Source organism: Durio zibethinus, chromosome 8 (genome assembly GCF_047325235.1).
Source record: "Durio zibethinus cultivar Kanyao isolate XHJ-2024 chromosome 8, ASM4732523v1, whole genome shotgun sequence".
In the NCBI taxonomy this organism is placed as follows: domain Eukaryota; kingdom Viridiplantae; phylum Streptophyta; class Magnoliopsida; order Malvales; family Malvaceae; genus Durio; species Durio zibethinus.
In genome coordinates, this window is record NC_143169.1 from 22,364,095 (window position 1) to 22,388,104 (window position 24,010).

The 24,010-nt window shown below is 32.2% G+C and overlaps 1 protein-coding gene and 2 pseudogenes across 2 annotated transcripts; 2 read left to right on the forward strand and 1 right to left on the reverse strand.

Annotated features, from left to right (window-relative positions):
* The first annotated feature begins 428 nt into the window (after positions 1–428).
* LOC111278434 (LOB domain-containing protein 22 pseudogene) lies at positions 429–2,305 on the forward strand (annotated as a pseudogene).
* Positions 2,306–3,710: 1,405 nt separating this feature from the next.
* On the reverse strand, positions 3,711–4,843 carry LOC111278593 (NDR1/HIN1-like protein 13). The gene has a single exon (XM_022865200.2). It carries the CDS (start codon positions 4,765–4,767, stop codon positions 3,997–3,999), a length of 771 nt encoding a protein of 256 aa, XP_022720935.2. The 5' UTR covers positions 4,768–4,843; the 3' UTR covers positions 3,711–3,996.
* A 6,637-nt stretch (positions 4,844–11,480) lies between these two features.
* Positions 11,481–23,753, forward strand: LOC111278435 (receptor-like serine/threonine-protein kinase ALE2; annotated as a pseudogene). Its single transcript, XR_016344206.1, has 12 exons — positions 11,481–11,985; positions 13,064–13,153; positions 13,474–13,603; positions 13,707–13,912; positions 14,073–14,165; positions 14,259–14,366; positions 14,439–14,779; positions 20,100–20,119; positions 20,404–20,708; positions 22,010–22,397; positions 22,506–22,749; positions 22,971–23,753. The product of XR_016344206.1 is annotated as a receptor-like serine/threonine-protein kinase ALE2 (transcript).
* The last annotated feature ends 257 nt before the right edge of the window (positions 23,754–24,010 follow it).

Below are 24,010 nucleotides of genomic sequence, written 5' to 3' on the forward strand. Positions count from 1 at the left end.
TTGAATATAAAAAGATTATTATTTATATAAATCATTATTATACAAATAAGTATAATCATTTAAATAAAAATTTATATCTGTTCATTTATTATAAATAAAATTTTTAGTATAATTATTTTCATTATTTTTTATTGGAGAGTTTACGGTTTTATTGTATTTTAAAAATATAATTATCTTTAAAAAAGTGTTGTTAACGTCTCAAATTTAAAATTTTTTTTATTATTTCTATTACATTATTTATTTTTTTGTAACAACACGCATTTGTGCACGGGACATGTCCAGTTTGCTTCTGTTTTCAAACAATAAGTACCAAGCTTTCCGAGCTGAGTTTGATCTGTAGCTTCAAGAGTACCTTCGGAAATACTACATCTTCTCAGTTAATGAGCATACAAAATAAGATTGTCGTTAGAAATTCTCCGGAAAATAAACTCTCGAGAAACAAATGCAAGAGAGTAGTGCCAATGACCTTGTAAGGGAGATGAGTTGTATGAAGACCCACTAAAGTGCCCAAAAATATCCATCATAACAGAATTTGTTAACTCTTTTGACCCTTTCTCCTTCGTAAATCAACCTGTCTGTCGTTCCTTTCATTTCTCTGGATCTCCCACTTTCCCCTCCTTTATTTCCATCCCACCAGGAGAAAACAAAGGAAAGAACGAAAAGCACCAGAAATAAACAATATTTCCTGTAAAGAAAAAGAAAAACTGCACCATCCCCGGCGGCAACGCATCCGATATCTCATTATCCCTCCAAACAATAGGAAAAAAAGGGAAGCAACACCACCAAAATATGGGCATTAATCCAAGAAGTGGTAGTAACGGCACGACACAAGCTTGCGCTGCGTGTAAATACCAACGTAGGAAGTGCGCTCCTGACTGCATTCTCGCCCCTTATTTTCCTCATGATCGCCAAAGACAATTCCAAAATGCGCATAAATTGTTTGGAGTCAGCAACATCTCCAAGATCATCAAGGCCCTCAACCCTCCTGAGAAAGACATTGCGATGCGTACCATTGTATTTCAATCTGATGCACGAGCCAATGACCCTGTTGGGGGTTGTTATAGGATCATTCAAGAGCTTCAGCGTCAGATAGAGTACAGCCAGGCTGAGCTTGACCTGGTTTTTCATCAGCTAGCCATATGCCGAGCACAGGCAGCTCACCAGCAGCAGCAGCAGCAACTGCAGACGTCTCACTTGCAAATGCAAGAACCAGCTGCAGGTGATTCAACGTTAGGTTGTGAAATGGTGAATCCCGATCCATTGACCACGTATAATTCGAACTATTATTATGTTCAAGAGCCTCTGGACGAGCAGTTTACGGTGAATGATAACAACGTCCATCATCACATGCAAGAAAATTATGATTCATGGGACATACAAGAATCGACTACAGCCTTATCATCTTTGAATATCAAGCAGAGTTTCATCAAAGAAGGTGATAATGATTATAATAATGAAGTTAAGCCCGATCATGGTATACCTTGTGAAAGACATGAAATCAAGTTTGAGACTGAAGAACTAGTTGAAAGGAGGTTTGTTCCATCGACACAGTTAGTTATGTCATCTTAGTCGTAAATTTTGTTCATCTCAGTTGTGAGATGATATATATATAATATAAGAGAAACAAATAAATGCATACGGACGTGCAGAATAAAAGTTTTGATATATTATGTGATGTCCATTCTGCTGCTGCTGGCCATGTATTGGATATCATTTGAAATAATGCTTTTCCAGGCCATACTCATCTTGTTTCTTTCTTCTCTTTCTCCTTTTGAATTGCTATACAATACATGCACCTTTTGGCTTCAAATTGTTATTCTTAGCCGGTTTCACACATAAAACTTTTGCGGATAAGCACATGTATATGACTACAGACTCTTCACCTGGCAGTATCGATTGAAGCTGTTCTAACAACTTTCAGAGGGTCTATGATTCCAGCCTTCGCCATATTATCATTTATGTACCTGTTTTAGCGCATCAAACGTGATACTGATCAGGACAGAGGAGATGCAATTTCTCATTGCAATAGCAAAGAATGGCGGCAGTACATTTTGAGAAGGACAATGATGGCATGCATGACATTAGTGTATCTGTAACACAGAGAGAGGACTCACAACATAACTTGATGAATTTAAGTGAGATCATTTTCAAAGGAGTGATATACCCAACTTGAGATGATCATTTTCATAAGATCTGAAGGAACAAACTTTTTGAGGCATCAAAACCCAAATTATCCTTATCTTTTTCCATTAGTTTTAGTTTTTCGAGAACGGAGAGCCATCGTAACCAGCATTTGAAGCTATAGTTAAAGTTGGTGGCTGAAGTAAAGCAATATTATATGCTACCAGGTACTATAGATTTATAATGAGATCAAAAGAAGCTTGCTGACAGTTGCCATAAACAAAACATAAAGAGCATCTTGAATTATCTGAAAGCCTCTTTTCTGATCTTCATTTTGAGCTTTAAGGTTCTGCAAGACCTTTGTATATGGACATTTGTTTCACTCTTAGCATCAAAATTAAGTATCTCTTTGGCATAGGAATGGGATAAATGTTAAAGTACATTCACATAAATAAGCTGGGATCTTAGGACCAACCACTCTTTGACAAATGACAAACAATTAGTTTTTCTTACAAATTGTGAAAAAAATTGTAGATATTAGAATTCAAATATTAAGCTTATTAGTTAACTCTCAATTCAAGCAAAATCTCCATAATATATAATGTGATCCAATCACTGCAAATAGGATTATGACATGCTAGTAGTACATCTTTTTTGCTTTCGAAAAGAAAAAAGAAAAAAAAAAAGACTTTTCCAATGTTTTCCAAGAAATGGTAGCTGGCTTTGAGAATTGAGACTCCTCCTCTCCTCCATTCCCACCCATTAGAAATCATATAGAGCTTAGGATCGCATTTGTATTATATAAAATATTAAAATTATATATTTAATGTTGTGTTTTATATAAAAATTATATCATAATTTATATTAATATAAAAAATAAATTTTATTTTTTTAATTTTACTAAATTATATATAATTATTATTAAAATTTTAAATCGTATTACTTTCTTATTTTCTATTCGATCGATGATGATATTGTATTATATTTTAAATTAACGATACCTTACTTTAAAATCACCCACAATAATAACTTCTTCATACTTTCTTCCACCGACACTAATACATGGGGGGGGGGGGGGGGGCATCACTGCTTGCAATTTAAGCAAATCCAGTGAAATTACTACATTTTTTAGCCACCAAAATGGAATTTTAAAGGATTATATAAACAAAAATTTCTATGTAAAACAGGAGATTCCTGTCAGAGGCCCAAATAAAATACTAAAACACAACAGGCTTTCCTTAGAAAATAATTTCACTTGAAAACCCAAGAGAAAAATGTCTGTGCCACTTATTTCTTCCCTTCGAGCTCTTTGCATATGATGAAAAATTAGAAAAAAGGGATTCCTAATTCTAGCCAAAAAAAAAATTATATATTAAAAATGAAATAACAAATATGAAATTAATCTTTTTTTCATTCGAAATTTATTGGCCAAACCGTAAGGTAACGTTACCCCAATGGCCATGGCAGAGAGATAGGCAAAACGCCAAAGAACTCAATAATTTTCCATGACTTATTTACAAAATTTGGTCATCCATATTTTTCTCTTTAAAATAAAGCTTAAATTTAAATTTCCCTTACAAAAATAACAATTGGGGAAAATGTAAAGAACTGAATACAATATATTCTACATTAATCTTAGAAATTCCAAGCAAACAACAAAAACGAAACTTAAAAAAAAAAATTGAAAAGAAGTATACATTACAATTTTCTATATCCTATTATTACAATCAATCACCAAATTTACACAACATATTAAAACCCAAAAAATAAAATAAAATAAAATAAAAACACTTTTTTTAAGTAAAGACAAAAATTAAAATAAAATAAACATCGAACCTTTTTCTTCTCCATTCTTTCTCTTCTCAATTCTCGTGATTAAAAAGTCCATTTCCAGATCTTAAGCCTCAAATCAACCTTACACTTGGTATTAGAAGGTGAAGCTGTGGTTGCTGATTTCCCCTTGGGAACAGTAGCTTTAATCCCTTCACAAATACCCCTAATGCCAAACTTTGGTGTCTTCAATGCTCCCATCTTTAGCTTCAGTTTACTGTCGAGCTTTATCTTTAATGGCAGCCCGTTGTTGCTCTTTAAAGTAGTCTTTAACTTTCCGGCTGACGTGTTATCAAGTTCTTGGTTGCTGCTAGTTATGGCAGCTTTTAGAAGGGTCGAGTTTCTAGTGCCTTGCACGAAGGAATCGAATGAACCATCGCCAATATCGATGTCGTCGTTTGTGAAAATAGATATGGTGAAGGGATCGTAAATGTAGACGACTTTTTTGTTAGGGTTTTTGGCTGTGACGTTGAGGTTGATGTTGGCGACGAGCTTGGAAGCTGAGGTTATCTTAAGAGTTGAGACTTTAAGGGAGGAAACCATGAAAGTAGGGCGGTGAGGGCGGTAAATGACGTATAAGATAGAACCAGCTATGGCGAATAGAAGGATAAGCAGGAGGAAAGCTACAGTGGTCCAAAGACAACAAGAGCAACAGCCAGAGCGGCGGTCGCGGTGGCTGTTGGGTTGTGGACGGTAGAGAGAGCGGGAGGCTCCGTAAAGTTGAGCTTTAGTGGCGGGAAAGCCAGGATTGGAGGCGGTGGTGGGGGAAGTGCCATTGGTGGCTTGTTTGGATGAAGGGTAAACCCTGTCAGTCATGGTGGGGAAAGAAATGGGGAAGGGAAAAAAAATGAAAAGAATTGTTTGTTTTGGTGTCAAACCACAAAGAAAAAATTTGTTCTCCGTCCTTTCTTTATAGTCCTTTCGAAAATTTTCTTTTCTTGGGCGCGTGTGTTTGAGAGAGAGTGGGATAGGGGAGAGAAGGGGATTGTTTTGACGTTAAGCAAACCGAGGAAAAAGTGTTTGGTCGGATGTCTTTTAGATACGGGCAATTTGACCAGATACAATTTGACCAGAGAGGAAACAGGGCTTTCAAGAGAAAACGGGGAATTTGAAGGGATTGAAAGGCAAAGGGAGGATGGTGGAATGGCGAAGAGGGAGACAGCAATGTTGTAACTGAAGCCAAAGGAAAGGCTACACCTACGCGCTTGTTTAGGGAGCGTGGGGATGTAAGTAGTTCAGTTTTGTGGGATTTCAATCAAGTGTGTTTGAAATGTCAATAATTAATACATTGGATTTTTTTATAATATTTAATAGAATTTTTAAATTTCACATGATTAAAAAAATTATTATATGTTTTTATTTGATCAATTTTTAAAATATATTTTATATTTTTTAATTTCGTTGATGAAATTTAAAAATTTTATTACCATCGTGAATTGGATTTTTTTTAAACATTTATATGCATAACATTTCCCTATCAATTTAATTTCTTTATCTTTGTACCACTCCATTGCTTTTGTTAACATCATATGCAATTTCTATGACGTTGTCGAGTATTTTATTTATTAATTCTAAAAAACTTGCATCTAGACTAATTAAAAATATCCATATTAGATGCTTCAAATAGCAAAAAATTATTAGAAAATAAAGCCTTGATCTGTTTTTTTTTTTTTTCCTACATGTGTATTTCATTTAGCTATAAATAAGAAATATATATGTTGCAATTAAAATAATTTAGAAATAATAATACATTGCAAAATGGATAGGAATTTTTTTGCAAAGAATATTGTAATTTGAGGAAAAAAATGGATTGTATGTGTTGAAATTTTAATTTTAAAATTATTAGATACCACTTCTCAAAAATAATTGCATAAATAAATTGAATTATTTACGCTCAAATTCGGATGAAAAGTTGAAAAATTGTTTAATAATTGTTATTAGGAATCTTAATTAAGTTTTGCTTTGATCCCTTAATAGAATTGGGGCACCACTTTTCTTTTTTCTTTTTTTTCTTGTCTTTTCTTTTTTCTACACACTAATGAAAAAGAGAATTATAAAATCCATGAATTAACGTGTGACATGCATGAGAGCGGCAAATTACCTTTTCATATACTAATGAAGTTGAAATATATATTGTTTACATATATGGTAGGAGAGAGTACTAATTAGAGCAATATTGAGGTTGACAAAGTACCTAAGATGGCACCTTGTAATTAGTAAATTAATTAATGATGTCATGTTTTGAGAAGAAAACGCACATTTGAGAAGTGAATTAAACTCTTTTTAATGAGAATCAATGAGCTTATAGCCATATACTTTCTCAACAAACATAGATATTTCCATGTTACCTAATCTCAATTTTAGATTTCTCTCTCTAATTAAGGAGGCCCCAAGAAAGTTGATAATAAAAAATATTAAGTCTTAATTAATGAAAAAGGTTTGTTCTCACGTATGGATGTACATAGTAGCCAGAAGGGTACTTACCCACACTAAGCTCCTAAATTTTTTAAAGTTTATTAAAAAAAAATCCCAAAAGTATTGAAACTTTAAAATTTTGCACCTACTAAAAATATTTTTATCAAATTTGCCTCTACTAAATTAATACTCATACAAGAAAATATTTTATTGTTTATCTAGTAATTAAACATTGATCCTTTGGGTGCTAAAAAATTTCGTTATAATACATAGTTATATATATATTTATATATATAAGTTTGTAAAAAGAAAGTAAATATTTTTAGAGAGTTTGAAATTATTAAATTTCAAATTCCTCCTAATAATTTATTTATATTGATATGGGATGAATTTATGAGGGTAACAAAACCTAGATCTTATACTACTTAAATGGTTTTAACCACCTATTTAACACAAAAAAAAGTAACATATAAAATGTGAAGTAATAAAAATAATTAAAAAAATCATTTAGATTTATATCTCCATTTTTCTTTTCATTGTATCTAAGAAAAGAGACATCTAAGAAAAGATATATTTTTATTTTTCAAATTATAATGAATAAGAAAAAAATATATTTGTTTATTTCAAGTAAATAATAAAACTAGGCAATTAAAAGTGAATAATGAAACTAGATACGTTAATTTTATATTATTCTTTAACATATTATATCTATTTTAAAAAATTTTATAAGTAAAATTTTATTAAATTAATATATGTGTTTCTATATTAAAAATTGATTTATCTAAATAATATTTCGGTTATATTTGTTAATAATCATATAATTAATTTTAATTACACAAAAATTATTTTTATGGCAAAAAATTTTTTCATGTAAAGAACATATGCTATACATCTTGATTTTATTTGTAATTTTTTTATATTAATTTTTGTCTCAATAAAAAAAATTTTAAGTTAATTTAAAATATTTACCTTTACTAACTATAAATCATGAATCTGTCCCTAATTACAAAATTATTATTTATAATAAAATAGATAGGATTTGTTCTAAATATTTTAATTGAATAAATTTGATTTCATTTGAAAATTTGAAAATCATGTTAAAATTATGTAATAACTCGCTCAAAATAACTCCACTAAACTCCATTAGTTCATACTCTAATTAAGAATGGGACCTAAATTATCATAGGATGACTATATAATCAAGGGCATTTGCCAAACCTCACCCAATTGATCAGGTTGTCTCTTTTCCTTGGTTCTTCCATTTTCTCGATCATTGACAACAAGAAAATCAGGAAACCAGCAAATTGATACCTCACCTAATGAGTGATGACTTAAAAAATTAAACTAATTTGCCCTACCTTTTGTTTCGTTTTGTATTCTTGTTTATTATTGTTAAAACATCCATGTGATTGTGATTTTTAAATTGTATAAAAAACAAAGAATCAATCATTTCTTAATACTTAAAGTAAATTTGATTACGACCTCCTAATTGCCATCAATGTTCTTCAGCCTCTCCCCTCGAAAACATATCCTAAGCCTTCAACTTTTAGTCCTCTTATTTATTTTTTATACAAATTAAGAAACCATAGCTTAAATAGGAAAAAATTTAAACATTAATATTTGAATTTCAAATTAGAAATATATATATTTTTATAAATGGCTGTATAAATTTATTAAGTTAAACTGAAATCTCATATTTATATTTTTTCCATAATATAAATAATTTCCTTCCTTGTAAGGTTCAATGTTATTAGCTTCAAAGTAATAACAGTGATATATATTAGAAACTTGAAGTTTTTTTTTTCTCCATAATATAAACTGGTAAAGTGAGTTATATCTAATAAATTTTTAATTTTTTATAATTTTATATTTAGGTTGAACCTCTCAATTTACTGTTAATTAATTTTAAGTTTGATATTTAACATAAACAATTTCTTTTCTTGTAAGGTTCAATGACATCAGTTTCTAAGTAACAATAGTGATATATATATATATATATATATTTGAAACTTAAAGTTATTATTTCTTAAAGATAACGTCGAGTTGTAATTATAAATTTTGAATTTAATTCAGTTAGTTTACAGTTACTTCAATTAATTTGAAATTCAAATTTTAACAGTTATAATTTTTTTTAAAAAAATTTTAAACTATGACCTCTTATATATATAAAAAAATAAATTGTAGTAATTTTAAAAAAAATTTATGATAATTACTAGAAAGCAACAAATGTTTCACATTAAATTAACTCAATGCAAGGCCACTTTGCGCAATTTTAGTTGATAATTGGGACAGAATCTTCAAAAGATTCTTTATCGTAGAAAAGAAAAAAAAGAATGATTAATGGGTTGGTTTAAATATGTGTGGTATCAAACTTTATTAGGGATTTTTTATAGATTATTTTGATCATAAAAGTGCATTTATATATGTAATTCATTTGCAAGTTTATAAGAAAGTAGAGTTCCCTCTTGTTAATTATATAGAACTAATTGTTATAGGCATTGCAATGGTTGTGTCATGCAAAATTGTGGTAAGCTATAACCCTGTGCCTGTGCTTTCAAATAATGCCATGCTATCATCATATCATATGAAAAGAACAGAAAATTTCACCATTTTTGGCTCTGTATTGTACCATCAAACAAAAGGATGCAACTACACAAGAAAATTTCACCTCTAAACTAGAAATAAACATTTTTTAATAATTAAAATTGTTATCATTTAAATTTCCTCATTAAGATTATGAGTTCAATATTTATTATTATTACTATTATTATATTTTAATATCAAATTTAAGTTAATATGATTGGCCTAAAACATTTAAGTTGATACCAAAAATATTGTTGAAGTTAGGGGTGTAATCGAGCAGATATACAGTGAGAAGTTCGAGTTCGATTCACAACTCGCGGCTCGATATTTGGTTCGAATTCGATCGAGTTTTATTTTTTAAATTCGAGCTCGATTCGTGATAGAATTTGAGTTACTCGAGCTCATTCGATTAAGCTCGATTAATATGTAAAAATAAGTTTGATTCGTATACTCGATAAGAGTTCGATTATTTATATTCGAACTTGAATTCGAAATATTTTATTAATTAAAATAATAAAAATATATTTAAATATAAAAATTTGATTATGTTGCGAGCTACTCGAACCGGATATAAAAATACTCGAATTCGACTCGATCGATAAGTCGAACTACTCGAGTTCGAGCTCGACTCGATAATAATCGAATCGAATTCGAGTTTTCTTCAAATCAAACTCGAATAATTTACAAATATTAATATATCATTTATATCCTTAATTGAACTATATATGCATGCATCGTGCATGCATGCATCCAGACCTTTTTTCCATGACCAAGAAATGTTGCGACAAAGTACCACGGGCGACCATTAAATAACACAAAAAAATCAATCTTAAAAAAAAAAAAGCACTCAAGTATTTTAACCATACACTATTATAGTATTGGACATAAACATGAACCATACTTTCATTTATTATTATTATTATTTTTTTAAATTTGGAAGGGAGAATCTGACCATGGTCCATGGTGAAGGGTAGACGGCCCACCCATTCAGAAAGAAAAATGGGCCAGTGGTTCAGATTTCAATGAGGTAGGCCCTAACATTTTTCTCACTAAGTCGAGTCTAGATACTCCATATTAGCCCATGCAATTACCAAGATTCACATGTTTCATTTGCCATTTTTTTTTTTGCCATTAATAAAGGGAGCAATTCCGATTCTGAATAATTTACCAGGATAAGATAAAATCTTGGGTGTCTTTTGTGAATGACAAAAAAGTTGAAAGTCCATATATAAATCCAAATGAAGATGGTTTAAAAGCTTCTTTCTGAAATCAAAATTTGAGGAAAATTACCCCCAACACCCCCCCCCCAAAAAAAAAAAAAAAAAAAGAGAAACAAGGTAGCTATAGTTATATGACATCTCTTAATATACATCATAGAAGAGATAAGTAGCAAGACAAAGGAGTAGAATCATGAATTTAGAGTTTAATTTCGTTGATTTATACAATTATTTTTAAAAAACATTAGCTGACATATTTAATATTTGAATTGCAATATTTGCAACTTTTTATTTTTATTTCAAGTTGTAACTTCTTATCTAAAAGACAAAAAAAAGAAAGCCTGGCAAAAATGAAATGAAAGATGGATGGTCATTGAAAAGTGGGATGATGTTTAATGCCTTACATTGATTAGGGTATTTAGTCTTTACTTATATCTAATCAAAGACTAACTAAAGAGCAATGGACCTAAGAAAGTACTTAAGAGTTGATCAATATATATATTAATTAATGACCAAAAAAACATAGCTAGGACAGTTAATCTAAAAGGAGTTGGCAACTTTATTACTTCACCTACATTCTTAAATTAAATTCTCAATGGAAGAATGAATAATCATTATTAATCCATGAAAAGAGTAGATTTTAAGCATAAAGAGGGGAAAAAGAAGAGTACAATCATTGAGCTGGCTTATGAATGGTAAGAGTAAGGTAAAACCAACACATTTGAGCTCTCAGTTTCGGATTTGGGTTTTCCATTATTGTCTGAGGTTTAAAAGAAAAGAAAAAACAATGGTGGTGGAAGTGTCCAACATTGCCTTCCACAATAACTACCTAACTTTGCTTTTAAATATGAAAAAAGCAGTTTAATTTCTCAAAAGATTTACAGTAGTAAATGGATAGGAAACTTTTTAAGTCAAAATGAAGAAAGCTGATGTAGTAGATGAAAGGAAAAATATCAGTTTCAGTTAAAATCACACCAAATAAATTTATATTTTAAAGTAGATGTGAAAACTAAAAAGCAAAAAAATGTAGGCATTAGAGAATGATATTATATAAGTCACTTTGAAAACATTAAATGGTTAAATAATTGGAAGTTAGTCCAACCTCTAATCACAAATGACATAATGCTATGGTGAACTTGTATGAAATAACAATCATGATATTTATAGGATGAAGTATTAATTTCTAAACTTTTCTACTGTAAGCTGAAAAGAAATCAATCAAGCAATGCATATTCAACAATTCAAAGTAATTTCAGAAGCCCAACCACAATTCTCTCTCTCAACCCCACCAACACTCTCACTCAAAAGTTATCTTACACTAAGCTCCTTTAAGTTCATTGTTCTGCTTTTATTTTATTTTTTGTCTTTTGCTTTGATCAGCTCCAATAAAACTTTGATCTTTTTACTTTTTCTGTTTTGGAGAATTATAGTTACCTTTTGTCACCAATGACAACAAAAGCTGTTATCAAACTTCTTCATACATCAATGCTTATTAGTCTCAGATCACCTGGTTTTTTGCCACCTAATCTAGTCTCCTTTCTTTAGTGGTACCATTTGTGGGTCTTCTATTGTACTCTAAAAAATTACCTCTGTTTGTTCCTTTAAGTTATACCCATGTTTTGCTTCAGGGTGTTGTTTCAGTTTTCACTACTTTGTTCTGTTATCTTGTTCTTGCTTTGATGGTTGGCTGAGAGAGATGAAACATCTTGAAGATTGAATATCCCAGTTTCCTTGGAAGTAAAAATGGGATGGCAATTGACTCTCCTGGTGATGACAATATCTATAAATGTCAGTGCTATGTCAGTTGATGGATCATCAGGTAATGATTTTATATCTGTTTTCTTCTAAGCTGCTTTTTAGAGCAGGTTATTTTTGATCCATGCATTTGTTTGACAATCATAATTTGGATTTTCATGAAAACTTGAACTTCAAACGAATTCTAAAGATCTAAGCTTTTTAAACTAGTTTCTGTGATCAAGAAGCTGGATGATATACTTTGAGCTTGTTCATAAATTGACACAGTGGAGAATTTAAATTTAAGTATCGGAGAGAATCTGCATTTCATGAACACCAAGAATGCCTATACAAGTGAATTGAAGTTGGTGTTTTCACATTCCAGGCAAGAGTTGTCAGTTATATGATAATTTCATGATTCCTAGATAGTTCTTCAGGAGCAGATTTCTTGGTGATCTATTGTTCTTCGGGAGAATTTCTTGGTCATATCTTAAAATAATAAGCGGATGTTTTTATTACTACAATACTGTTCGAATTTATTCCATGGCTCCTTGAGTTTAATGATGATGGGTGACTTGTCCAGAAACTAATAGATTGCTTTACCTTCATCCTCATGGTGTTACATTTAACTCCATCAGTTTCTTTGAAGAAAATGTTCAGGAAAACCAAAAGATTTATCATTTAAAACTTGACAGCAATCATGATCTGTCGGATCAAGGAGTGCTGTTATAAACTTCTGTGAGATTTACAAGTTGGAAACTCCATTTTTTTTTCAAAAGACAGAACTTTGCGAAACCGAGTTCATGTTGATCAACAGATACATCAAAGAATCCAAATTTAATTGCAGAGTACTTAGTCCAACACTAGTCCATGATGTTTGAGTATTAACTCCATGATTCTTGGCTCTTAGAATCGTTATTCAAATCTCAACCATAAAGCTTCCTTTGTGTTCTGTTATGGGTCACATGAATCTAATGAACTTCAACATAAAAATGTCTGTTGAAGTCCTACAAAGAAAATTTTACCCCCAAAAGCCTAAAATTGAAATCATGCAAGTGTTTCCTTTATATTCATCATTGATGTTACGAACTTCAAGCATTTGCCAATGGACTTTGCTGCTTAATCTGCCTCTTTTTTTTGGTTCCATTGCCTTTTTGATGCAGTAAGAGCTTCATTGCCACCTAGAGGAATGCCAACAGAAACACCATCTGTTCATCGTAAGGAGCTAGTTCAACCACCATTGACACAACCAGGTGAGCCTCACAAAATGAAATTTGATAAACTAAGACTGCATATATCCAAGTGTTTGATTTCTTCTCGGATCTTAAATTCCATACTGAATTTTATTCCTTAGACCTTGCAATCCACCAATTCCTATTTTATATGAACTGACACCTACTGTCCAAGACCACGGAACAATCTATGATCTTATAAAAAATGTTTTGCAGAATGAAACTTTGCAGTTAATTGTGTTTCCATTATTCCATACCATCACTGTTGTTGCTGGTCATGTCCAATAATTTGATGTTCCTTAATTAATGTTGCTTGGGTCTGGTTCAAAATGATGCTACAGATCCAGCCCCCTCTCTGACACGATCCCCTCCCAGCTTTGGCGGGACAAGAAATGGAAAGTTGGCTGCTGCCCCTTCTAGCAAAGTATTCCATCATTCATCTTCCATGGATCACTCTCTAACTAAAGGTAAGTGGATAATCTAGAATGGCTTTTGTCTTTCCAAGCAGAAACTGTCGTAGAATTGACTTTTCTACTTGAAACCATCAATGAAGGTTCTTCTCTTTAATTTGTAGCCCTCCATCCAACCCCGCCTTGAGGCCTTCGAGTATTTCTGTTGCACCTACTGCATCAACTTTTGGAGCCCCTGCAAAGAAATGGATTGATGGTCCTGCATCCTCACCTCTTTCGATTCATAAGCATCATCATGCAAGGAGAAATTTCAGAAACTCTGATCCTGAACCCTCTTATTCAATTCATCAACCTGCTTATAGACCGTTCAGTCAGTTCTCTCCCTTGAATAGCCCCTATGGGTTATATCTCTTGAATATTTGTTTGTTTGTTTGTTTATTTTGAAATGGTTTATTCTTGAGGATTAAAACCAATGAATATATATATATATATATTCTTTTACTGATCTTAAAATACCTCTAAATGTGCAGTTCCTGCAGTCTACCCTTCTCAATATTCCACTCCCAGATGGGTTTCACCTGCACCCGCACCATCACCTACCGATCCATCAAGGCACTTTCATGGTATGGGACAGCTTACTTTTTTAACATAGCATTTCTTTACTAACTTTACAATGGTTATTAATAAGTGTCTTACTGTAATCATGCTTGTACAAGTACGCATTCTTCAACCTGCAATTTCTCCTGTTGCTTCTTCCCTGAATAAGATGAAGGCTCCGCCACCATCAGTGGTTATGGCACTACCACCTCCACCTCCTAATAAAGGTACCTTTACATTTAATATCATTAATCCTCTCATCATAAAATAAGAAAATTTACATTTGATACCATTCGCAGATTGTACGTCAGTTACATGCCCCGCGCCCCTAACATATACACCTCCAGGATCACCTTGTGGTTGTATCTGGCCAATTCAAGTTAAGCTCCTGCTTGGTATTGCGATATATACATTTTTTCCTTTGGACTCAGGAAATCACTGTTAGTGTAAGACTAAACCACCGCCAAGTTCGCATTATGGGAGCAAATGCAGCTAGTCAGGAGCTCGAGAAATATACAGTCCTCATCAACTTGGTACCATGGGAAGTGAAATTTGACTATACAACCACATTATTAATCTATAAGAAATTTTGGAACAGACAGGTCTTCATAAAGGCTACCATTTTTGGTCTCTATGAAGTGGTATATGTGTTGGGCCTAAAGCAATAAACACAATAATGCAAAAGCAATATATCACAATAAACATACAGTAATAGACAACAATCAACAATTAATAATGCATGAAAAATAAAGCATACCAAGATTTATGTGAAAAACCCTTCAATGTAGAGGAAAAAATCACGAACCACCAGAAAAAATCTCTACTATCAAATAATGGATATATAAGTTCTTCTCTAGCTAAAACTAGAGCTAATCAACAACTAGATAGAGACAATTGGAGAAATCTCACCAAATAGGTGACTCAACAAATACACATTGGATTTGTTCCTAGAGAGCTTCAAACCTGATCTTCACATTTCAGAATGTAAAACTCTGAATCATAAACTTGTTGATAAAATTTTAGCTCAATCGGATCACGGATCGACTTCCGTTCTACCGACTCTCCATTCTCCCTGTTCTTTCTATTTTTCTGGCTTTTCTTCTTTCTTTTCTTGGTTTGCGACATCACCTTAAAACAATCCCACCTTTTTTTATTAAGTAGCTAGAGCTCTATGTAAAAAGAAATATCAAGGCACATGGCCTTTGATTGATCCAAAATCAATTATATGAGGCTAGACCCTATTTTCCTAACAATCTCCCCCTTTAACTCCATTAAGAGGAGATTCATCACTATAGTAGTTTTATTTGAAACTTACCTTAGCCAAGGAACTCATTCTAGCCAAGTTACTGCAGAGCTTAAGCTTATTCTTGGGAAGTATCTTAGTCAACATATCTGTTATATTCTCATTAGTATGGATTTTCTTTAACATTATTTGTTATTCCTCAATCACTGAACGTAACCAGTGATATCTAACATCAATGTGTTTTGTTCTAACATGGTATACAACATTCTTACTCAAATATAAAGCAGTCTGACTATCACAAAATATCATATACTCTTTCTGATTTAATCCTAATTCAAGAAAAAAATATTTCATCCAAAGCATTTCTTTACCTACTTCGGTTGCTACAATATACTCAGCCTCTATAGTTGACAAAGCAACACACTTCTGCAACTTAGACTGTCAAGATACAATTTCTCTTACAAAAGTAAACAAATACCTTGAAGTAAATTTTCTATCATCAAGATCAGCTGTCATATTAGCATGAGTAAACTCTTTTAGAACTAGTTGTAAAACTCTATAACTCAAGCACATTTTTAAAGTGTCCCTCAAATATTTAAAAATTTATTTCACTGCTTCTCAGTGAACTTTTCCCAGATTAAAAAGAAATCTGCTTATTACATCAACTGCATGAGCAATGTCAGGCCGTGTACAAACCATAAAATAAAAAATCGACTGCAGAAGAATAAAAGAATACTAGACATAGTTAATTACTCTTCCTTAGACATCGAAAAGATTTTTTACTTAGATGAAAATGATTGGCAAGTGGACTGCTAACTGATTTAGCATGTTGCATGTTGAATCTATTAAGCACCCGTTCACCATACTTTTCTTGTGACAACTATAGCTTTCCAGTTCTTTTATCTCGGATAATGTCCATACCAAGAATCTATTTTACTGGACCTAAATCCTTCATATCAAAAGACTTAAACAATTATTTTTTTAACTTGTGAACCATATCAGCATCTTGTCTCATAATCAATATATCATCAATATATAATAAGAGAATAATGAAGTTACCAACAAAAATTTTTTTGACATACACACGAGATCTACTGTCATTCTTTTATAATTGTGGTTCATCATAAAAGAATTAAACTTTTTGTACCACTATCGCGGAGCTTGTTTCAAGCCATACAAGCTTTTTTTTAGTTTACAAACTAAGTGCTCTTCCTCTTTTACTTTAAAACCCTTAGTCTGATTCATATAAATATCTTCCTGCAAGTCACAATATAATAATACAGTCTTGACATCAAGTTATTTAAGCTCAAAATTCAAACTAGCTACTAATCTTAGTATCACTTGAATATAACTCATTTTCACAATTGAAGAGAAGATTTCATGAAAATTGATGTTTGGTTTCTAAGAAAAACTTTTCACTATCAATTGAGTTTTGTACCTTATTAGTTTGTCATAATCTTTTTTCAACTTGAACATCCATTTATTTTCAATGACCTCTTTCTTTCAAAAGTTTAATAAGATCATAAGTACCATTTTTTTGTAATAACTCCATCTCTTCTTTCATTACTTTTAACTAGTGTTCTCTATTTGGAATAGCTTGCACATTTTGAAAGCTCTCTAGCTCTCTTTCATTGATAACTAAAATAAAATATGAAGTTGGATGCCTAATAGATGGCCTGTGCTCTCTAATAGATCTCCTAGGATGAAACTCTACATCACTTGATATCGAAAATAGCTCCATCTGCTCAACACTCTTAGATAAAAAAGATTACAATTCCTGCTTAAAATTGATTGTGTCTGGCTCATTCATATCCTTAAGTTCTGTTTCTTGCTCATTTTCACCATCTGTGGCTTTTTTCTGTGAAACCTCTATTGGTGTTAAAACATCACATTCAACAGTAACCCATGTAGTTTTTTTATTTTTCTCAAGGTTCGCTATGATTTTTTTTCATGAAAAATCACATCTTTGCTTCTGGTTATCTTTCTCTTCACTAGATCTTATATCTTGTAACCAAATTCCTCATCACTATATCCTATAAATACACACTATGTGACTTTACTGTTACGCTTTGATCTTTGCTTTTTTGGCACATGTATGAATGCTTTACACTAAAAAATTTTCAAATGAGAGTATGAAGCATTTTTCTCTATTCACATTCTTTTTGGAATGTCAAAGCTCAAAGGAACTGATGGTGACCTGTTAAGTAAATAACAAGTTGTGTTGACTGTTTCACCCTAGAATGATTTTGGTAATTTTACCATTCTCAACATACATCTGACTTTCTACAATGGTGCTATTCATCCTTTCAACTACAACATTATATTACGGTGTTCTAGGTTCTATCATCTCATGCCTGATCCCATGCTTTGAACAGTACTCTTCAAAGTCTTTGGATGTGTATTTTTCACCATTATCAATTTAAGTACACTTCAAAGGTAACTCTGTCATCCTTTCTACCATGTCATGAAATTTTTAAAAATACTGCAATACCTTACTTTTATTTTTCAATATATACATCCGAGTCTTATGTGAAGCATCATCAATAAAAGTAATAAAATACATGCTACCACTTAATGACTCAACCTCAATAGGACCACATACGTCAGAATAAATCAATTCCAATCTATTTTCTTTTCTCTGAGAACTCTTAAAAAAAATTCTATAATATTTACTAAACAAACAATGATCACATGAATCAAGAGACATACCTTTGGTCAAGAGAATGAAAGACTGTCTTGTCAAAACCTATAATCCCTTCTCACTCATGTGTGCCAGCCTCTTGTGCCACAAGTTTGTTGAAGCATCATCCTCAATAGCATTTATTTAATTACCATTAAATTGCATTCATGTTTTGTACATTGTGCAACATAGTTTTCTCTTTACAACTACCATAGATCCTTTGATAAGCTTTCACTGCCCATTCTTTTTCAACTCTCATATCTTTTCTTATCAAGGACATTAATAGTAGTAAGTTCATTCTCATATCTAAAATGTGTCTAACATCCCTTAAAGTTAACATGTAACCCATACTAGTTTGTACAATAATATCATCAATCCCAATAATTTATAACACACTCTTATTTTTCATCTTGGTGCAACCAAAGTCTCATACTTTGTAAGTTGTAAACAACTCCCTCTAAAGAACACAATGATATATCATTTTTGTGTTAACTATTCACTCAATACCAAGATCACCAATATGATTACAATCATCATGTGTACAAATCAAAGTAACTAAATTACTATATAAATTCACTGCTGCAACATTACCATCATCTGAACTCTTACCTTTCTCATCTTTTTACTCTTGCTTCAAGATTTTACAGTATCATTTTATATGATCTGCTTTACCACAATGAAAACACTTCACTTTATCTTTGAACTTGGATCTATGTTTAGACTTACTATGACCTTTTGAGTTCTGACCTTTGTCGATGTTTCTACCCCTATTTTCTGTGACCAAAGTTTGATTCTCAGGGTCTACATCTTTTCACTTTACTTCTTTATTAAGCATATTATCATTTACCATCTTCAATGTCACTTTGTAATCATGAGTTGAATTAAAAATAGTTACAACTAGAGTATTCCAGCTATTTGACAATAAACCTACAAAAAATAATGCCTTCATTTCATCATCTATCTTAAGCTCTATAGTAGTCATCCGATTAAATATATCTTAAAAATCACTTAAGTACTCTGTAATAGATCGTCCATCCTTGTACTATAAATTTTTTTAATAAGCATAACTTTATTTGTACTTATTTTTTTTCATACAATACTGTTAATTTTTCTCAAACAGTGTGTGCATCTATCTCTTACGCTCTATGATGGAATATGCTGATATCAACTCATTTTTTAATTGTAGCCAGTATCTTTCTGCCTAACTTTTTTTAGCTTTTATCTTTCATATATGTTAGTTTAGCCGAATCACCCAATATCAGCTTATACAAATCTTTGTAGTATAAATGATCTTTCATCATAGGTTTTCAAATTGAATAATTTGATGCTATCAATTTTATCATAAAACATGTATCACCTTTTATGATCTCAAATAAAATTTACTTTTATCTTGGGCTATTTTTGTATCGATGTTTCAAAATAACCCTCACTCTGATACCATTTATTGGGCTTGAAGCAATAAACACAATAACGCAGAAATAATATATTATAATAAACCCATAGTAATAGACAACAATCAACAACACATGAAAAATAAAGCACATCAAGATTTATGTGAAAAATCCTTCAGTGTAGAGGAAAGAACCATAGATCACCAGAAAAAATCTCTACTATGAAATAATGGATATATAAAGTTCTTCTTTAGCTAAAACTAGAGCTAATCAACAACTAAAAAGAAATAATTGAAGAAGTTTTACTAAATAGGTGACTCAATAAATACACATTGAATTTGTTCTTAGAGAGCTTCAAACCTGAACTTTACCGTTCAAAATGTAGAACTCTGAATCATAAACCTGTTGATAAAATTTCAATTCAATCAGACCACGAATCGACTTCTGTTCTATTAACTCTTCATTCTTCCTTTTCTCTATATTTTTTTAGCTTTTCTTCTTTTTTTTCTTGGTTTGCGACACCACCTTAAAACAGCCCCACCTCCTTTTATTAAGTAGCTAGGGCTCTATGTAAAAAGAAAGATCAAGGCGTATGGCCTTTGATTGGTCCAAAACTAATTACATAAGGCTGAACCCTATTTTCCTAACAATATGTTCGTTATCCAGGTAATATATTAATTGTCCATTCTTTTAGGATGTTTTCTGGATAATTTCATTAGCGGATAGTGTGATGTTCAAGCTTTATAATAGCATTGTTGAAGCACTTGCTAGAAGATGCATAAGCCACCTGGTTTTTAGGCTAGTTGTTAGGATAATTCTGAATACCTGTATTGTAGATACTTTTGTTAGCCTATGAAAGTTGTCTTTTGGTTCATAGAGAAAATAACTTTTTTGATTTGTAAAGACTTTTGAAGGCTAATATCTTGTATCGTTTTTTTCTTTTAATGCAGGTTTTCTACCCTCCCTATTTGCAACAACTTCTAGTGTTTTTGCTATAGATGATGGGCCATACTCTAGTCATAACCATCATGAGCAAGCAATAAAACCTTTTGGAGTTGATGTGCCTAGGAAGAAAAGAGACAGGCTTACATGAAGCATGATAGCTATGATTATTCTGTCATTTTTTTCAGCCTTTATTGTATGCTTAGGGATCATTTGGCTTATTTTTTTGAAATATCGAGCTTGTGTCAAAGAAACAAAACATATACCACTAGCTTTAACATTTTCTACGGCCAAACTATCGATACTTCCATCATGACTATATTCTTACAAAGCAGTTCAAAATTGATGAACCACTTATTAAGCTATTTTGTGAAATAGCGGAATAGCGGCCGTTACAATTGTGAACGATGGAGTAGCGGAATAACGACTGCTATTTTGTGATAACATTGATGTCTGCCATAGCTATTGAAAAAATATCAGGTAAGAATGCCATTCATAACCGTAACGACACATCACGGTCGCAAAAAATGGCCTAACAGTAAATAGTCGTAAAAGTAGACCGCTATTGCCGTAACTCTATTTTTTGTCCAAAGAAAAAGAAAAAAAAATCTCAGTTTTCATTTGAGAAAAACTAAAAAACAAAAAATAAAATCTCAATCAAATTCAAAACTTATATTAAGATCAAGCACGAACAAGTAAGGAGATAAGGTTTCAAGTTTAAAAAAAGGTGCACTGCTTAAAGGGAAAAAAGAAGAGAAAGAAAAAAAAAAGGTTATTTCGAGCTGGGCAATGAATGAAGGAGCAGCAGCAGGTGATGGTTGAAACTAGAGGTTGTATTTCAGGTTAGGAAAAAAGAGGACGCCGCTCGTGAGAAAATAAAAAAGAAAAGAAAAATGAATTAGGGATTTGCTAAGAACTAAATGGCATAGTTTGAATATTAAGGACAAAAAAAATTAGAAAAACATAAGAAGGCTTGGACCAGACCCATTTTGACACAAAAGTTGGCAACTTATTTTGGTTTTGGGCTCATTAGATTTATGGTTATAGGTTTTAATATCAAAACTTAATTGAATATAATTTTTATACTTTTTAGTTTTTTTATTTACAATTTGTTCATTTTTAATTCATAAATATAAAATATTTATAAATAAAGAGATACATTATTAATAACTAAATAAATATAAAGTTGTTTGGAGTATGAAGAACTCTTATAATGACAAAAAATTATGATTATTATTTTTCTTATATAAATAAAAAAGTCATAAATTACTTAAAAAATTATTTTAAAAAATTTATGATATAATTATAATTACTATATTTTATAATAAATTGTGTAAAATTAAAAAAAAATTCACGACCGCGATAAACACAATGACCGTGATAGTAACCGTTATGTCTACAACCGCGATAAATGCAACATGATTGAAAATGAGACCACTACCGCAATTTGAATCCTTGCATAGAACATAATTTGGCTTTCACATATACAGAACGTCTAAAGCAACCCCAGCTACTTCAATCAACATTTCCCTTTATTTTTTAATTTGTTGCCAAATTTTGTTATGGAATCAGGCTTACTCAAACCTCATTTTGTGACAAATCATGAAATTTAAATTCAACAGGGGCTGCCGGAGCTATGACAGTGCTGCATCAATGTCCATAAGTTCTAGTGGGATGTCATATACAGGATTCGCAAAGAACTTCACCTTAAATGATATAAAAAGAGCTACCAATAGCTTTGATGCTTTGCGGGTGATTGGTGAAGGAGGTTTTGGCATTGTCTTTAGAGGTATATTAGATGATGGAGCTGCAGTGGCTATGAAAGTTCTGAAGAGGGAGGATCAACGTGGGGGACAAGAATTCTTGGCAGAAGTGGAGATGCTTAGCCGCCTGCACCATAGAAATCTGGTTAAACTGATCGGTATTTGCACTGAGGACAATATACGTTGTCTTGTCTATGAACTTGTACCACGAAATGGAAGTCTTGAATCCCATTTACATGGTGAATATCTTCAGCTAAAATCCACATTCATATTTTCCATTGTGTGTGATTAGACTGCTATACACTACAGCTTAGAGATTGTTTAATTCTCTATCTATATTCTCTCAGGAGTTGACAAGGAAACTGATCCGGTTGACTGGGGTGCTCGAATGAAGATTGCTCTCGGTGCAGCTCGAGGCTTAGCCTATTTAGATGAAGACTCCAGCCCCCGGGTTATCCACCGAGACTTCACGTCCAGCAACATTTTGCTAGAACACGATTTTACACCTAAAGTTTCAGATTTTGGATTGGCTAGAACAGCATTAGATGAAGGGAACAAATACATCTCAACACATGTAATGGAAACATTTGGGTATGAACTCCTGTACCATCCTTCCTGAAACAATTCTTTTTAATTTTCATGACTAGTTCTCATTTTTCATCAAAGTTTATTTCAGACCTGCACGATCTCCTGAGAATCAGCAGTCTGGTTTGCTTAGAATGTAGTTATGTTAGTACTTTATTGTTCTTTGTTTCATTTTTTGTTTTCTCACATCCAGAAAACTTATTACTGATAAGCTCCTCATTTTTCAGTTACTTGGCTCCAGAGTATGCAATGACCGGTCACCTTCTTGTTAAAAGTGATGTTTATAGTTATGGTGTGGTCCTACTTGAGCTCTTAACAGGGAGGAAACCTGTAGACTTGTCGCAGCCCCCAGGTCAAGAAAATCTTGTTGCATGGGCTCGTCCACTCCTCACAGCCAAGGAAGGTACAGAAACTGTCATTGATCCAGCCATAAAATCTGATATCTCATCTGACAGCATTGCCAAGGTAGCAGCAATTGCGTCAATGTGCGTACAGCCTGAGGTATCTCATCGTCCTTTTATGGGTGAAGTTGTTCAAGCGTTAAAGCTAGTGTGTAATGAATTTGATGAGAAAGAGGAGGTAGAATCAAAAGTAGGCATCCGGGACCAGGACTTTCCTACCAATGTAGATATATAGTAAGGTTAGTAGACTTTCAAGTGGGCTTTTGGAAGCTTCAGAGACGTATCAGCCAGTTCCTGGCTATGATTTTAGTCATGAGAGCAATATGGCCCTGCCACTTGAGGAGCAAGAACTAGGGTCTTTTAGGAGGCACTCATGTTCTGGCCCTCTCGGAACAGGAAGGAGAAGGCATTTCTGGCAGAGCATATAGAAGTTTATCAAGAGGCAGCCGAAGTCAGCATGGATTTTCTGTCAAATTTTGGCCAGGGTCTCCTTCAAATTTTGCTTATAATATCTTTCATGAGAAATTAGAGTTGGTTTTCTTGAACAAGAACTGGGAAATTTACTGAATGCAGACAGATGCTTAATTCTGTCACATGCACCACATGAAAAGTTTTGAATATAAAGAGAAAGAGCAAGAGTTGGAACTTGGAATGTGATGCTGAACCCATATCAGCCAGCCATTGAACCCACATCCTGATAAAACTTGTTTGTGGTACAATTTATTTTCTTTCTGCAACTAATTTCCTTAAGTAAAAAATTAAAAAACAGAAGAGATCTACTTCTTTTTTATCACGTGTTTTTTTAATTTTAATCTGATAAAATAATTAATAAAAAAAAAAAACACTTGATAAAGGAAAGCAGATAC